This window comes from Lactuca serriola, chromosome 3 (assembly GCF_051521515.1).
Source record: "Lactuca serriola cultivar US96UC23 chromosome 3, Lser_US96UC23_V15, whole genome shotgun sequence".
NCBI lineage: Eukaryota > Viridiplantae > Streptophyta > Magnoliopsida > Asterales > Asteraceae > Lactuca > Lactuca serriola.
In genome coordinates, this window is record NC_136410.1 from 192,424,183 (window position 1) to 192,443,162 (window position 18,980).

Genomic DNA, 18,980 nt, shown 5'->3' on the forward strand with positions numbered 1-18,980 from the left:
TCATTTTCTTTCACTTGCTCTCATTCCACCAAAAATACAACACAACTTTTCTCTCAAACTTTTTCTTTCTATTTCAAGACTCCAAGGCTGATTTTCAAGCTTTATTCTTCTCTTGATAAGTATAATTCATCGTCCTTATTATTATTTCACTTCCTTCTACTCAAATCATAGATTGCTTACACAAATATCGTCATATTTATTGTTAGCTCCTCAAATATTCAACCATCTCCCAAGTGTTCTTGAGTTGAACACTTCTTTTCTCCATCATCCATCTACTGAAATCACTCAAGCTGAGTTCATACCCCTACATTTTCATGTTTTCTCAAGCTTTTAAAGGGGGAATACAAGTTAAAACACCAAGAACATAACTAAACTTTTTTAACAGCTTTCATCAGAAAAGTTGGACTCCATTCACGGACTGGTTTTGACAACTTAAACATTTTAGTTTTCAAAACTGTTTTAGGTGAACGTAGTTCCACTTCTTAGCTTTAAAATGACTACTTGCACAACTCCACACGACGTTTCTACAATTTATGGTGATTTTTACAAAACAGCCTGTCTTTTCAAACACAAATCTGGACCAGTCTGTGAATATGAGCATTTTAATACAAGTTGAAGGCTTCCAAAAATCATGATAAAAATTATGAGTAAACTAGACATATTTTAGGAACTCTCAGACTTTACGGATCTAGTTTTTGACTTCGTATGATTTCTCTATGATTTTTCTAAAGCAGTGCAGAAAGGTTAAGAGTTAGTTAACTGCTTATAACATTCAAAACACTTTGTAACATTTTGAGCAAAGTGTTAAATCTTTGACAAGTTCATATATTACAAGTATTTCTTGTAGTGGTATAATTATACAATAGAAAACACTCACTGAATTGTAAGAATCCTCCATCATAATCATTAGTACAAAACAAAGCAAGATAAACATAGCTATATTGTACTATACATTAGACTTACATAGAACGGATTTTTAACACCACAAATAAACATACTAAACTATAATAAGTATAGTTAGCGTTGCATATACATTTCAAATATTTTGATAAACTATAATAGGTATAGTTTATGATCATTTACGTTACAAAAGTTTTTCACACGAGAAGGGGTACATTACAAAGTACCGGGTTTTCATATAAATGGGGTACATTACAAAGTGTCGGGTCTTTATACAAAAAGGGGTACAGATATAAAGTACCGGGTTTTCATATACATGAGGTACATTACAAAGTACCGGGTCTTTATACAAAAAAGGGTACAGATACAAAGTATCGGGTTTTTATACAAAAAGGGGTACAGATACAAAGTACCGGGTTTTCATATAAATGGGGGTACATTACAAAGTACCGGGTTTTTATACAAAAAGAAGTACAGATACAAAGTACCGGTTTCACATAAACTAGTATTTATGATATTAAATCTATACTTCATCTAGAATTGTTAGACTTCAACTATAAGCGTCGAGCGTATATGCTAGAGTCGTATATGAATTTAGTCTTGATTGGCTTAGAACTGGTGGGCCCGCCTCATCTCCTGTTCCTCGTTGGGTTGTGGACCTAGGGCAGACCCACTATATTCGACGTTTTATCTAACTTAAATCTTACATAACTTATATACGTTGGACGATTATAGGGGAAATCTACGGGTCATCCTAGGGTTCATTAACACATCATATAGGAATATTCTGTTCACCCTTAACTAAGAAAATATTGGATTTTCTAGAAATCAAACTCTATCGATTTTGCAAGGAAAACGGTTTTTACTTCAAACAAAACTCTTATGAATTCACCAACTTAATTGTTGACACTTTTTTTTAAAACTACTTGTATTCTCAGGAAATCAGTGAAACAGGAAAACTTCAGCGCTTTGAAGATGGGACGTTAAACCGTCAACAATTTATTTTTGTCATCATAATGTAATTGATTTTGAAATATGTAAACATATACTTTGGTGTAGCTCTTTCAATTATATTTTTGATGGTGGTATTTACTTTGAGCACTATTATACACGTTGTTGTGATACTGTACGTGAAGTCCTCCACCCCCGGACGTTTCCGCCATCCTTGGTTTGGGGGTGTGACAGAAGGTGTTATGAATTTGACTAAGCTCTTCTGGAATCTCTAAATGATATGCCACCTTGCCCACTCGGGCTACAATCCTGAACGGGCCTATGAACCGAGGCCCCAACTTGCCCCTCTTACGAAACCTGATAATCCCCTTCCAAGGCGACACCTTCAGCAAAACAAAATCCCCCACCTGAAACTCGAGATCCGATCGCCGTCTATCAACATAACTCTTCTGACGGCTCTGCGCGACTCGCAACTAGTCTCCCCATGACCTGATGTCCAACCTCGCCCCAGCATACTGGGGTCCTGCACCTCCAACCGTACAACATCTCGAATGGAGCTCGGTTGATACTGGCATGATAACTGTTATTATACGAAAACTCTGCCAGCGGGAGATACGTATCCCAACTTCCTCCAAAATCCAACACACAGGCTCGAAGCATGTCCTCCAGAGTCTGGATCATCCTCTCACTCTGACCGTCAGTCTGAGGGTGATATGTCATACTGAAATGCAGTTGAGTGCCTTGTTCCTCGTGGAACTTCTTCCAAAACCTGGATGTAAACCGAACATCCCTATCTGAAACCACCGACACTGGCAGCCCGTGCCTAGCCACCACTTCTCGAACATAAATGTCCGCCAACTTTTCTGCTGATATACTCTCAAAGATCGTAATGAAATGGGCACTCTTTTTCAGTCTATCTACAATAAACCATATAGAATCCATGCCCCTCGCCGTCTTGGTAGCTTCGTAATGAAGTCCATAGTCATCTTTTCCCACTTCCACATAGGAATGGGTAACGGCTGATCCTTGCAATGAGGCCGTTGATGCTCGGTCTTGACCTTCCTGCAGGTCAAGCACCACTCCACAAACCAGGCGATCTCCCGCTTCATGTAGGGCCACCAATAACTCAGCCTCAATTCCCTATACATTTTTGTTGCACCTGGATGTATAGAAAACTTGGACTTATGCGCCTCCTCTAATAGCCTCTGCCTCACTCCACCTGATACCGACACCCATACTCGTCCACACTACGTCAAAAGACCGCAGCTATCCTTAACAAACAAAGGATACTGACCCCAAAATTTATCCACTTTCCAGTTCTCCTTCTTCTCCCCCTCAATCTGGGCCTCTCGGATCAAATCCAACAAGGACGAAATCACAGTCTTCCTCATACAGATGTCCCTAATCAGTGACCCCACCGTCTTGCGGCTCAACACGTCGGCCACTACATTAGCCTTCCCTGGGTGGTATAGAATCTCGCAGTCATAGTCCTTCGGCACCTCTAACCACCTCCTCTGTCGCATGTTGAGGTTATGCTGATCCATCAAATACTTCAAACTCTTGTGATCGGTATAAATAGTGAACCACACACCATATAAGTAGTACTTCTTAATCTTGAGGGCAAACACCACTACCCCCAGTTCCAGGTCATGAGTGGGGTAATTTGCCTCATGAGGCTTCAACTGCCTCGAGGCATAAGCAATCACATGCCACTATGCATCAATACCACACCCAACCCTGAAATCGATGCATCACAGAACACCACAAAATCATCCAACCCCTCATGTAGTACTAGAACCGGAGCCTTGCATAACCTCCGTCTCAGGGTCTCAAACGCCATCTACTGATCCTCACCCCACTGAAAGGTCACATTCTTCTTGGTCAAGCGGGTCAATAGCACAGCGATCTTGGAGAAATCCTTGATAAATCTCCGATAGTAACCTGCTAAGCCCAAGAAACTAGGAATCTCAGATGCACTCCTCGGTACTTCCCACTGCATCACAGCCTCCAACTTGGCTAGATCAACTAAAATACCCTCCTGATTGATGACATGCTCCAGAAACTGTACCTCCAGCAGCCAAAATTCACACTTGGAAAACTTCGCGTAAATTTTCTCTGCCCTCATGGTCTTTAAAACCTCCCTCAAGTGATGCTCGTGCTGCTCCCTGGTCCTAGAGTAGACCAGAATATCATCGATAAAGACAATCACCGATCGATCCAGCATCGGCCTACACACTCTTTTCATGAGGTCCATGAATGTTGTTGGGGCATTGGTGAGCCCGAACGGCATAACCACAAACTCATAGTGCCCATACCGAGTCCTAAAGGCCATCTTCGGTATATCCTCATCCCGAATCCTCATCGGATGATACCCAGACCGAAGGTCAATCTTGGAGAACCAAGACACACCCTGAAGCTGATCAAATAAATCATCAATCCTCAGCAACGGATAATGGTTCTTCATCGTCATTTTGTTCAGTTCCCTATAATCGATGCACATGCGGTGCGACCCATCCTTCTTTTTCACGAAAAGAATCGGTGCACCCCACGGGGAACTGTTTGGGCAAATGAACCCTTGGTCAAGCAGCTCCTGGAGCTGTGCAGATAATTCCTGCATCTCTGGCGGTGCTAACCGATATGATGCCTTTGCTATCGGGGCGGCACCCGACACCAGGTCAATGTGAAACTCCACAAGCCTCTCCGGAGGCACTCCTGGTAAATCCTCGGGGAACACATCCCGGTTATCATGTACAACCGGCACGCTGCCCAATTCCATCACGGTCTCCACCCTCGTATCTGAGACATAAGCCAGAAATCATGTGCAACCCTGCTGTAAAAATCTCCTAGCTCTCGTTGCCGAACAGAGGGTAGGTCCATGCGAGGCCCTCTCCTCGTGAAGAACCAATTCTCCCCCACTTGGGATTTGAACCCTAACCAACTGGCGCTCGCAATAAATCATGGCCCCATTGGCCCCCAACCAGTCCATCCCAACAGTGACTTTCAACCCTCGTAACGGTATCAAAACTAGATCCACACGGAACCTTTCACCCAACACATTCAGAACACAGCCTCGATATACCCTCGCCACACTAACGGTGCAGTCATCAACAATTCCTACCTCGAGCGGGGAATCCAAGGTTCCCGATGCATCCCTAAGTTTCTTGCTAAGCGCAAGAGACACAAATGACCGGGTAGCTCCCGAATCAAACAAGACATGAGTAGTCATACCATTGACCAAAAAGGTCCCTATACAACATAAGCACACATAAGTCATACAAAATGATAAAAGCAGAGGATAACAAACACATACCAGCCATAACATCTAGCGCAGCCCGAGCCTCTTCGGTAGTCAGCTGAAACGCGTGGCTCTTCACCGTTGTGGCTTCCGCCTTAGCAGGGCGAGCATCAGTGATCCTTAGGGTGGCTGGCGTAGGCACTGCCACCGCTCCTCCCCCTCCCTGCAACCTCGAGCAATTGGCCTTTTTTGTGGCTGGTCTGGTTGCAGTGGAAACATATCAGGCCCTTGTTGGGGCTATCCCTGCTCACGTGGCCCTGCTGCCCACAAGAGTAACATCTCAATATCCCAGCTGTCCGACACGCCCCGCTATGAAATCTCCCACACTTGGCACACCATCCCTGGCCCTGCTGGCCTCTACTAGATGAATCTGAGGTCTTAGGCTTTTTAACCTGACCCACTGTTGTCTGTGCCTGCTCGGGCTTCTGCTTAGCTTGGGAATCCAACTCCATCTCCCGCTTACGGGCCTTATCCACCATCTCATTCAAGGTTTTGCACCCTGTAAAGCTCACAAATTCCCAGATATCATCCCTCAACATGGAATGATACCGGGTACATCTTATCTCCTCGTCAGTGGCATACTGTGGGATCAACAAGGCTCGCTCCTGAAACTTGGCGTTGATCTCCGTCACAGTCTCAGTGGTCTGCTACAAATCATGAAACTCTCGTACTAGCCGTTGCACCTCAATGGGCGATGCAAAATCTGAATCAAATCGTTGTACAAACTCGACCCATGTCATCTCAGCCACCCCGGCTGGGCCCACCTGGCTAGTAACCTCGCCCCACCAATCCCGGGCTTTATCCCTCAGCATCCAAGAAGCAAAGCCAACCTGTGCCTCATCCAAGCGGCATTCTCGATATCCGCCACCCAGCATCGACTAACAATGGGGTCCCTGACCCCGAAAAACTCTGGCGCCCCACACACCTTGAACTCCAGAAACGAGGGAGTTCGGGTCCCAACCTGACCCGCGGCCAACTAAATCTCCATAATGCCCTCCTTGTCCGTCCCGAAAATGATTGGGGTCGTGTTAAGGATACATGTGGTAACCTCGGCTGCAATGAGCTCGTGCAGCTTCTCATCGATGACATCAGTAGTGTCTCCTGATCCCACCCCGGATCCAGACCCCGATCCTGATCCTCCTTCTCCAAATCATGTCACCACCATGCTGGACTGAAATATCACAAATTACAATGATCAGGATTTCCATATAAGGGGTTTTTCCACACTAGTCCTCCTCGTAGTCATGAGATCTAACAGCGCTTTAGGTATAGGTCCTATGCTTCCAGTAGTACGGGCCCAATACTACCTTCCACACCTACACGTACCTTTCCCTACTGCTCTACCTGATAACTCCAATTTGTCCCATAACCAAACCATGATCCATAATTATCGAGTACATCAACCTCAGTCTATCCTAAGATTTACTCTACTCACACCAATCAAACCAATCATGACAGGTTGCCTTTATGCATGTAAATTATACACAGAAAAGGATCAAATAGACTTTCGAATAAAGGACTCTACCCTAGAACCACAACCAAACAAGGAACATGAAATAAGGACAAATCAATTATTCTGAGGCTATAATCTCCTCACCATATATAATTTTAAAAGCATACACATAGCAAGTTCTATATAATCAACAATGTTCAAATATCAGTATAACATGGCTAACATATTGTGGAACTACTTACTTGGCTCGGTTGATCACGCGAGTTGCACTCTTATCTTTCACTTCCTTTTGAAAACCCTTTTTAGTTAATTTTTGAAAACACTTTTACCATTCCCTTAGTTTGAGTCCTGACACACCCGAGAGTGTGCCTGAATCCCTCAAACCAAGTCTTTGATACCAACTTGTAACGACCCAAATTTTTAAAGAAAATTTTCACTTTTTAATTAATAAAACATAATTGCTTAAACCATAAAATCCCAACATAATTGTTTTCAAATCAACGATTCATTACAAGTTATTCAAATCATCAGAGTTTCCCCAACCCTAACAGTGAAAGAGAGCGATAGAGTGCACGCCGAGCCATCACGCCTTGCCCTTTCCCTTGGGCTCAGATGTACCTGAAACAATCAACAACCTGTAAGCAAAATGCTTAGTGAGTTCCCTAGAGCATACCACACACCACACATACGCATATCCTGTTAGCTAATTAAAGCTACACACATATCACATAAGCCATGCATACATAAAACCTGTAATAGTGCCATGGGCTACCCCACATGGTCTTTACCTAGGACTACCATGGGCTACCCCACATGGTCTTACATCTAATGCCATGAGCTACACCACATGGTCTTTACCTAGGACCGTAATGGGCTACCCCACATGGTCTTACATCTAATGCCATGAGCTACCCCACATGGTCTTTTCCTAGGACTGCCATGGGCTACCCTGCATGGTCTTACATCTAATGTCACGGGCTCCCCCTGGGGTCTTCATGCAAAACACACAATCACATATCATGTCAAAACACATGATGGCTAACACATATATCACAATCACATAATGGGCTGGCCTTGGTCCTTAGACCCATAGCCCATAGGTATGGTGAGAAAACTCACCTCAGTCTGCTGAACACAAAAGATGCTCTCCTAACAGTCTGCAACCTCCCGAGCTGGACAATTAATACTAATCAATGTTAGGACCTTAATTCAATCCAGGACAACCCAAACCCACATTCTTCCATGAGGCCCAATTATCCTTCCCTTGCTAATGGCCCCAAGGTCCTAATCCAAAATCATTAACGACCTTTTGGCCCAATAAGATCCAACCAAAGTTTTCATGTCCCATAACAGAAGAAATAGACCACAATCCACAGCATACAACCAGCCCATTAACCAAAATTAAGCCCAAAAGCACAAAGGCCCAAAACAGATCCGACCCAATCTGCAGTGTGTATGCTCGATGTACTATTCTGGTACACGCAGCGTACCGGGTCTTAAGGACTACCCGCAGCGTACATTGAGTACGCCCAACGTTCTTCCAGACTAAGCACTTTCTCCATTAAGTGCTTAATACTCAATTTCTTTACGTCGAAAAGCCAGATCTGAGTTGATTAATACGTCCTAAGGCATAAAGTTGCCAACTTTATGCCTTTGCATGCCCCCCTATACTCCCAAAACTTTCATTTTAACCTTTCCAAAGCCCTTAACCCATGCATGAGACCAATACTTCCACCAAGACTCCATTTTTTATACTTCAAAACGAACAAGGGACATCAGATCTACCATTCTCCTCTCATGGAGTTGCTTAACTTGCCAAAAGAGGTCTAAAGTCCAACAAAATGGACCAAACTAGAAAACCCTAGCTAGATCTAAAGATTTACATGGAAAGGTACAAGCTTTTTACCTCCAGAAGCCTTTCAAGATGACCCAAAAGCAGATCCTTGAAGCATCCAACTGATCTAAGCTTGCTTCACAACTCTCCTTCTTTAAAGAACTCCAAAATAACCACCAAAACCCTCTTCTTAGGCTCCAAGTCTCACTCACACACTAACTCAGCTGTAGGAAGACGAAATGGGGCTAAAGAGACTGATAGGGTTTGGTTCAAGAGGCCAAAAGACGTTTAAATAGGGAACAAGTCCGTGATTTAGGGTTTTTCCTTCTAACGCGTACGCCCGGCGTACCCTTACGTAAGCCTAGCGTACGCAGGGCTCCTCCGCGATCACATAGGCAGAGTACGCTATGCGTACCCATAGGTACGCCCAGTGTACTCAAGGGACCAAAACTGCAAATATATGAATTCTTGAGGGTTTCAAGACATACCATGTTTTTGGGTGTTACACCTCGTTTCCTCAGATGTTTCAAAAGGTCCAACTCTACTCGTCGAGTTAAGCCCTAACTCGCCAAGTTATTGCACGCTCAAGGTCATCGGGACAAACCCTCACCGACTCGTCGAGTCATCTCATAGACTCGACAAGTCCCTTCGATCTGATTTCTCACTCGGATGTCCAAGGCCAGATCTACCACACTGGACTCTAGATCTAGCCCTTAAATGTACAAAAGCTGCGTAAAGTCTCGACCTATATGTTCATGCATGGCATATATGCCTAAAATGCCAATACAAAGTCTAACAAATGGTTAGGTGCTCAAAATCTGGTCTCTAGCTCAATATAGTGCAGGTCTTTGGGCTCTCAAGACCCTCCACACTTCAGATATGAGGTTTCAACCTCATATCATACACAAAAAGGCTCAAAGACTCTAAGAAATGGAAGAAAACCCTAGAAAAACTACCATTTCAAGATCTCCCTAGATGATGAGCAAGTCAGCATACTTACCTCAAGAAAACACTGTTGAACCTGTGGATCCCAAGCTTCTTGTTGCCCCAACCTCAATAATCGTCACTCCTCCTTCAAAGAATGCACAAAAAACTACCAATTTAGCTCCCCACTCACTTTCTAGCTCCAATGGCGATTAGGGTTTTCTCTCAGGGGTGTAGGGTAACTGGTGAGGTGGAAATGGGGCATAAGTTCCCTTATATAGGCCCCAACCCCGGGAAATTAGGGTTTCTCTACCCAACACCTACTCAGTGAGTCAACTCTCTAACTCGTCGAGTCCACTCATTAATTCCCACGCGGCAACTTGACCCTACTCGGCGAATTGGACTCTCAACTCATCAAGTCCCTCCATAAATTTAAAAAATTCAACTACACAATAATATACCTGAAATTTCAGATGTTACATCATGACTCCACAAAAAGAAACGCTTTGTAGGAGGCAACCTGACATTTGGTTTGCATTTTTATTTTTCGTCTTATTTGAAAAGTTTAGTTTTTATTTTTAGTGATTGAATGAGTTTTCCATCTTGATTATTAGATACTAATTTAATGTGTTTTTTAGTTTTGATGTATTTCAGGAAAATAAGACGAAAAAGAAGGCAAGAGGCGTGACAAACAAATAAGTGTGGGGTACATATTTTACGTAGAGCAAAACCGAGGAGTCTACTGAACTATCAATGCTACATATGGAGAAAATTGATACGAGGGACTAATCAAGACCCTGATCACCTTCTGATTGGTCGATTATTTTTAGCAATTTACGATTATATCGCAACTTATTTTCCCGATATTTGAAGGCTAGAACACAACAATTCGATATGCATGTTTCGAAGATATTTTAAATCACAAGCTTATTCTTAGAAGACCGCTTCACGTGAATTCTCACTATGTGTTGCGAAGAATATTTTTATGTAATTAATCTCCAGTTTCTTCCAAAGACCACGGCGTGGTACACTACGTACCACGACATGGCAACCCCCATTCATATTATCTTTTAGCATTGAAGTTTAGTTGTCCGCCTCTTGTTTTGCTGCCAAGAGTCCACTGTTTTAAGCAATGATGTTTAGATTTTGGAGTGTTCCAGTAGAAAAATTCAAGCTTAATATCGACACGCAATTCACGACATTCATCTTATCTCGCAACTACATAAACTAGGCGAGTTTGTTCCTTTTCTCGCTCTTTTATTTTATAAGTTTTTAATTGTGTTTATTCAATTAGGGCATTGTATAATTTAAGTGTGGGGTAGATAATTTAAAAAAAAAAGGAAAAGAACATGTTAGATTGAAGTAAAATATAAAAATGATAGATAAAAAGAATAAAAAAGTAAAGACTTGAAAATGGTCTAAATTAGAAAAATCTAGAAAATTAAAAATTTTTGTTGTGTTAGAACTAAGTTTGCTAGTATTGTCTGGGGTAATTTGATATGAATTTAAAGGTTTTGCTGAGCCAGTTTGTTATAATATATTTGTAACTTCCAAATTCTAGTGAAATCATGAGATAAAAACGTAAACTTGTGTAGTGTAAGGAACATAAAAAGTTTTGCATCGTGTACTGAAATCTATTTAGGAAAATTTATGTTGTCATTACATTCTTGACTAATACCTTTAACCAATACGGGTTGATGTTAAGTTCCCTTACTTAAATATATATTTTTGTTTTTGGTTTTTAGTTTGAGAGAAAAAAAGTGAGTTATGAAAGAAAAAGAAATAAAAAAATAAATTGTGAAAAAGAAAAGCAAAAGAAAAAAAAGGTTGTTTAAAGTTATTAAGTGAATAAAAGCTATCAAAGTATGAAGATCTTGAATAAAGTGAAGAAATAAAGCAAAGTGTCAAATGCAAAATGGCTTAGTAGTCAAAGTTGTAATTTTTATTTTTATGTTATTTTTATCATATGTATGCTTGGAAACTTAACAAAAATAACTTGAGGTTAAGAAAGTTTTTTAATGATGTATTAAGAGGAATGCATAAATGAATATTGTAGTTGGGAACATTTATGTGGATTGCAAGTATTTATAGCTGGGGAAGTAATTAGGATCTAGGCACAAATATATGCATTGAGACGAGATATAATTGATGAATTCGAACTGGTTTACTCTATGTGATGTTGGTGAGCAAAGTTTTGATATAGCATAATAACAATCTAGTTTGCTTACGGAAAAACAAAAGATAAGTATGAGGTATTTTGATATTGTCATATTGATACATATATTTTAGACAATTTTCTTAAAATATTTGATTAAATAGTTATATTTTTAGATATATGATACTTAATATATATGTTTGAAAATGTTAAATTATAGTTAAAATCGAAGCTGTGATACAAAAAAAATGAAAATCGAGCTGAAATGGTACAAAAATGATGTTATTCGACGGTTTGACCCCTCGTCAGTGTTTTGATGACAAGGTATAGGGTGTTGCTAGTTATTTTATCATGTTTTAATAAAACTATGTCATTCTATAAAAACTAAGAAGTGGCAAAACGCTAAACAAACATACAAAAGTTCATAAGCTTACATGGTGTAGATCGAGTTGGGAAGTCGAAGAATTGAAAACATGTGGGTTTATGAAAGCGATAGATGAATAAAATTGGAGGGGATAAATGAAGAAACAAAGACAAGTTGAAACGTGAGCACATTGGATAAAAGCGAGAAAATATAGATACAATAATGTTGTCGGACAGCTTAACCATGTCTTCATGTTTTGGCGATATCTAAAACATCTTAACTTGATTTAGGTGATTCAAGATTTTCCAAAGAGAAAACCGAATTATACACAACTTTGTTGTTTTGAGTATTCTAGACTTGGTTATTATATGGCCCAACAAAGAAGAGGGAGTAAAAGCGTTGGATATATTTACTTTGCGTTCGTATTTTTGACCATATCCAACGACTTGTTATTACGATTGAGGTTGTTTAAACTGTTCTGAAAAAAATAAAGAAATATGTACGAATTTTATGTTTTGACTTTTCATTGTAACGGTATTTGTCGTCAAAATCAAGGAAGTTTATGCTGAAAAAAATGCCCAAAATAAGATTGATGTAAATTTTAAGCACAAATTAAAATCAAATGGACCGTTCGAGCGTTATAAAGCACACCTTGTTGGTAATGGACGTTCTCAATAAGTCGAAATTGTTTGTCATGAGACTTTTAGCCCGATTGTAAAACCGGCTTTCAAATGCACCATTCAGAGCCTTAATTGTTATCTCCAAAGTTATGGCCAATAAATACATTTGATGTCGAAAATGTTTTTTTTATACAATCTCTTTCAATTTACAGTATATATTCACGAACCAATTGATTTTCTTGATGCTTCTCATCCCGGTCATGCCTCATGTTTGGTAACAACATTTTGGTAATGTTAATAACACAATCGGTTTCAAGCATAGCATCTGTGATCACTGCTTTTTTATATACAAACATGGCAATGTTATAACGTATTTCTTACTTAATGTCGATGACATATTCACCACCTACCACGGATCTTGATTGATGACTTCCAAGACAGGTGCATCCGGCCACCTCCAACTACATCAACTGGGGCGACTATTAGACATATCTCTATCATGTATTTTATATTTATCTTATAGGTATTGTTAGGCTAGTTTATAGAATACTTTCCCTTTTCCAAAATCTTGTTCTATGTAACAATATTGGTGTTGTATGTATAGATATTGGTGCTTTGTTAACGACAAGATCAACTTTTCCATTCGATCGCACACAATTGTTTTCACTCTAATACTACAATCTAACAAACATTAAGGTATGATATTGATACGTAATTTCGTGGATTCCATAAAACTTACAAACCAAATACAGTCCAATTAATTTGAACATGTACGTAATAAATGAAAAGTATTGTGTCATCACGTGCAAGTCATGAAAAGAGCTCAAAAGGTACGTAGTAGTATAAAGCCATGGGGTATGTGAGCCAACCCACCCCCCATCTACTCTTATCTATGCATCCAAACGAAATCTCCGAAATATCCAAACCCCCTCCAATCAAATCACACCACGTCGCTCTTCATCAATCTTCTCATATAAACCACACTGCTGACTACAAAAGCTCACCCTACCCCCACCCCCACCCCCTTCCCCTTTCACCTTTTTCAACCCCTCTACTATGATCACCAAAGCCTCCAAACCTTCTTCACGTAAAACCAGAACTAAACGCCGAAAACCCAAATACTTAAGCCTCCGTCTTCAGCTTATCACCACCACTCCACTACCAATGCCCACCACCACCACCCACGACCATGACAACAAACAACTCATCAATCTTTTCCCACTACACCCCGAAAACCTAGTCGAACAAGATAAACTAGACGAAGAACATAACATGGCCTGTCTGTTCTCGTCTTGTGATGACGACGGAGCTGCCACCACCCTCACCGGAATCCTGTGCTCCGATGACGAAGATGAAGAAAACACCAACAACCCATCTCCTTCTTCGGTTAACTACGCCGACGAAGAGGTGGAGCTTGTACGGACGGCGATGAGGAGGAATAAAACCGAGAGGGATCGTCATGAGAAGTGGGTTTGTTATTCGGAGGTTGTGGAGAAGAAGAAGGTGATTAGAGGGATGTCATCGTCGTCTTCATCATCAACATCATGTAATCATAATAATCATCATCGGAGTAAATTAGTGTTGAAGCTTGATTATGGTAAAGTTATGGATTCTTGGGTCAACAAAGGTCCACTTTATATTCATAAGAATTCGGATCCGGATACTCCACAACCTCAAACTGTACCCGATCTTCAAGATGATGACTTATTTTTTCCATCTTCCACCTCTCTTAATGTGAGTTCCATTCTTCCCTTTTCATTTCATACATATACATATACATACATACATATATGCATGTATAATTGTATACATGCAAGTAATAATTTGTGTGTGAGTTATACAACTTAGAATAGTCATGATTAGATTGCATGTTATATTTACATAATTAAAAGATCCAACATTTAGTTTTTTTCTAAATTTTTAGTCGACAAAATATATGTTTGCAATAATTATGGTCAGTTTATGTCATTTTCGTACAGCATATGAATTATTGTGGAATATTATTTCGATCATGCTAGTATTTCATCGTTCAGTCTAGAAAATAGTGACAGATGATTTGACACTAAGTTTACTAGAATATTTATAATGTTATTAATTTTAACATGATTAAAGTTATAAAAAAAAATTTGTGTAACAAAATTAAAGTTACTAATTTTAAGCAATAAGGGTTGTCGGTGAATTGGTGTTCTGAGAATCTTGAATATTTTGGACTTAACCAGTCAAAGATCTGATTACATGCTTACATGAAACGATAGGCTTGTGCAATTTCGAAATGCGATTTATGTAAACCCTTCCTAATGTACATATCGTGTTGCGTATTGTACAATAGCAATATAAAAGTTGTGCTTTAAGGAATTTGAGTATCTGGAAATGGGTTGATTTTAACATGTGTGTCAATTGATGACTTGTGACCCCACCACTGCTTGCACTTTATTGCTCTGTAAATTTGTACGGTACAAGTCCCTAGTGGAATTAAGTTTGTTCAACTTAAGCTCCTCCACTTTTCAATATGTCGACAATGCACCCCAAAAGTTTGAAAAATTATTGTGATGGTTATCATAGGACATTATATATATATATATATATATATATATATATATATATATATATGGCTTATCTTCTTAATTTAATTTTTTTTTAAGATTATATATTCGAGAGTGGCAATTATCAATATGACAAAAAACACAACATAAATTTGACATCTAAATAAACAGGTTTGTACATACCTTAAAGAGGTCTTTTAACACATTTTTAGTTGAGATTTTTAATGCGTGCTAATATATATATATATATATATATATATATATATATATATATATATATATATATATATATATATATATCATTAATTAAAGTATTAATTATAAAAGAATATTATTATAATTAAATATGATAAATATTAATTATAAATAATATTTCTTAAAATTAAAATATTTTACATTTAGTTATGATAACATTACACATAATTAATGTTTATCACATTTAATTATTATAATATTTTTATAACTAATGCTTTTTATATGTGCCATTAGACACATATTAGATATTCCCATTTTAGTTTGATTCACTTAACATGTATAAAAAATGTGTCGTGTTTGGGTAGGTAGAGAGGTCCTTAGGTCAACTCGCCAACGTTTTAATTATATTAAGTTAAAAAAACATATTTTTCATTTTTTTAATATATGATGCCCTAAATTAGATAGCCCTAAAAATAAATCCATTTAAAACAACCACCGTTAGTATTCTCGTTCTCCCTCACATTTTGAATTTGTAGTGCCATAATGCTAACCCTTTCCACATTCAACGGTTCCAGATTGCATGAATCGATTTTTTTTTTAATATAAGATCTTTTACTAATAACTTTTTTATGAATACAAGCTTTATTGATTTAAAATAAAAACAAGTTAGATGGAGTTTTCAATGTACAATCTTTTACAATAAAAAATAAAAATATTATTTTATAGTAAACAAAACAATTTAAATATATTGCTATTTTGTTGCATTTAACCTGATCTCTAATAAGATTGACCTCTAAAGTCATGACCAGATAGAGTTATTTAGACACTAATTTTGTCCATGTTACTTTGTAAAGCTATAAGATACAAAATCCAAAGACATTATGGGCACATTGCACCATATAAACTTGAAAAATTAATGTGTTATCATGTCTAATTCTTAACAATGAATACATGTATTATTAAGTTTCTTATTATTGTTATGTTATGTATAGGGCATCACACATGACGAACGAGACAATGGTGGCAATGGAGGGTCATGGACAGTTCCGGAAATGACACACATTGAAAATACAGACATTGGCAGAGGAGAGGATGCATTACATGCAGTGGGGTTGAATGCAATGATTCAACATAGAGAAGCTAGTGTCCAGAGATACAAAGAGAAAAGACGCAACCGTTTATTTGCTAAAACCATTCGATATGAAGTAAGAAAGTTGAATGCTGAGAAACGCCCTCGTATTAAAGTAATATACGTCTCTTTCTATAATGCATTTTCTACTCGGGTTAAATAGTTTAAGTCTCATTTTAATAATATTCCATTGTTTTATTGTTTCAATTTGCAGGGAAGGTTCGTGAAAAGAAACTGAATGAGATACTTTTTATTATTTTTCTGAGTTACAATTTTAAGTTAAAGACCTTCTTAGAATGGAATTACGTATTTTGGACAACGTACATATGTATTTTTATTTCAAAATGAAGATAATAATGAAAAATGTTACATTTTATTAATAAAACTTATAAATTGTCACATTCTTACCAGACAAACACAAAGAAGAGAACAATAGCAAACGTGTTACATGAGCCATCAAGCTTCCCATTTTGCAAAATGAAAACCAGCCAAATTTGAGAAATGGGACCACGAGGACTTATTAGTACGAGAGCATTAAATTAAACTAAAAAAAAAATGAGTTTTTACTTTTTGCAAATATTACTTTTTTTATTTTTATATGTTGGAGGCATCACGGATGAAGATGAGATGAAACCGGTATTCAAGATTCTCGAACACCAAATCGGGTGGAAGGCCGATATTAAGAACTGAATAAAAGTAATATTATAGGTACCAATAATACCGGGAATAATACTGGTTTTTGGTACTAACATTGGTACCGACCGTATCAATCCCAAATTTCAATTATTTTAAGGTACAAATTCTCATCTTATATTATTATAAACAATGCCGATTCGGTGATATTCGATAACGATTTAAGTCGGAAATTTCAGTATTCTAGCGGAGGTAGGTCAAGTCACATAGATTCTTTAGAGCTATTAAAAATGATTTATTATATCACATGGTTCTTGATGATACAAATATAGTCGACACTTATGACTTCAACTACTTTTGATTATATTTAAACAATATTATGCTAGATGTTATGTTTTATACAAATAGAAGGATTCATTTTTGTTAGGCTAAAAATAGTATCAAAGATTATTCTTATTGTTTAACATAATATTCTAATTACGTACTTTTTTTTTTTCATTTCAAAACCTAAGTTGGTCATTTCAAAACCTACTTTTCCCTCTTAAGTTAAACTAAATTTTGAGATAGAAACAAAACACTTTGATTGTCCCACAAGAGTTTCAACTGGCCATCTGGTATGACATGAAGCTCCTGTAGGAGATGTGTGAGGGATACTATTTCCACAGCAGTATTCGCCATTGCTCGATATTCAGACTAACAACTCGAGCGTGAAACAATAGGTGCTTTTTAGCGCTCGCTACTAGAAAATAGCCCTTTAACGACACGGAAACAATGTTACGCACGGATTTACGATACACATTTTTTGTGTGTCCTAAAATTCATGTTAGCTTTCCAAAAAATGAAGGATAGAGGACACACACATTTGTGCATGCCCTAAAATTAGTGTCAAACAAAAAAAAATTACCAACATAGAGGGCGATTATCATAAATGTGTGTCATGTAAAGGTGTTGTTTTATATTTTTTTTTCATGGACGCACGTCCTATGATTTTTTAATAGAGAAAGGGGAAAATGAAATCCCAAAAAATTAAAAACCCCACCTTGTTCTATCTCCGTTTTTCCCTCTACCCTCTACCGATGCCTCCACCTTCTTCACAAATCATAGGGCTTTTTGTTCAGGACCACACAAAATCAAACCAAAACAGAGCATGGGTGGACCTTTTATAACCTAGATATGTCGGCTTCACCATTGTTTGTCGGCTTCGCCCAAAAAATTTAAGTCCCCGCCCCTTTTGATACCTCCCTCTGTAAACAACAATGGAAATTGCCGGTTTAGAGAGATTCTCCTCTCAAATCTCTCAAAACCATACCCTTTCTCTCTATTCATGCACCATCATCTCATGTTCAAATGCAACAACTTCATCGGCGACTGCAACTGCTCTCTATTCACATGCCGACGACTGCAACTCCTCTTAATTCATACAACTCATCTCTCTATTCCCACACTGGAGTCTGATTTCTTCCACATTGATCCTCACAGTTAAATGGTTCAGCGACTGCAACTCCTCTCAATTGTAGTACCGATATACAACTACGAATCATCAACCGTCCATAGAGGCTACCAGTTCAACGAACCCTAATCGACACCTCTACCTTCTCGTCTCTCCATCTCCACCAGGTTTTCTCTCATCTCTATCCTCCACCATATAAAGATTTACGAGGATGTGAAGGGGGTAACCGAAGGAAACCCTAACACGACTTCTGGTTCCAAGCAGAATAGTGCATTTAACTGCCAGCAATGCCAAAGTCAAAATCGTCTCTCTAACCCTAACACTACTCTGGTTCCAGGCAGTAAAGACCTTCTCGATCAACGAAACCTCCTCGCTAACTGCACAAGGTCTTCTCTTTTTCTACCGTCCATCTCTATTCCTAATCTTTATCTAACAGCTATAGTTTTGTATTTGATTTTTTCTTCTATCTTAACACTTCGGTGAATTGCAATTGCAATTGCAATGGTTTTCTGTGACAACCCGAATTTTTTTTGC

General features: G+C 38.5%; 1 protein-coding gene across 1 annotated transcript; it reads left to right on the forward strand.

Moving 5' to 3' along the window:
• Positions 1-13,495: 13,495 nt before the first annotated feature.
• Positions 13,496-16,748, forward strand: LOC145093471 (uncharacterized). Its single transcript, XM_079031606.1, has 3 exons — positions 13,496-14,230; positions 16,227-16,478; positions 16,578-16,748. Exons 1-3 carry the CDS (start codon positions 13,553-13,555, stop codon positions 16,599-16,601), a joined length of 954 nt encoding a protein of 317 aa, XP_078887732.1. The 5' UTR covers positions 13,496-13,552; the 3' UTR covers positions 16,602-16,748.
• Positions 16,749-18,980: the final 2,232 nt, after the last annotated feature.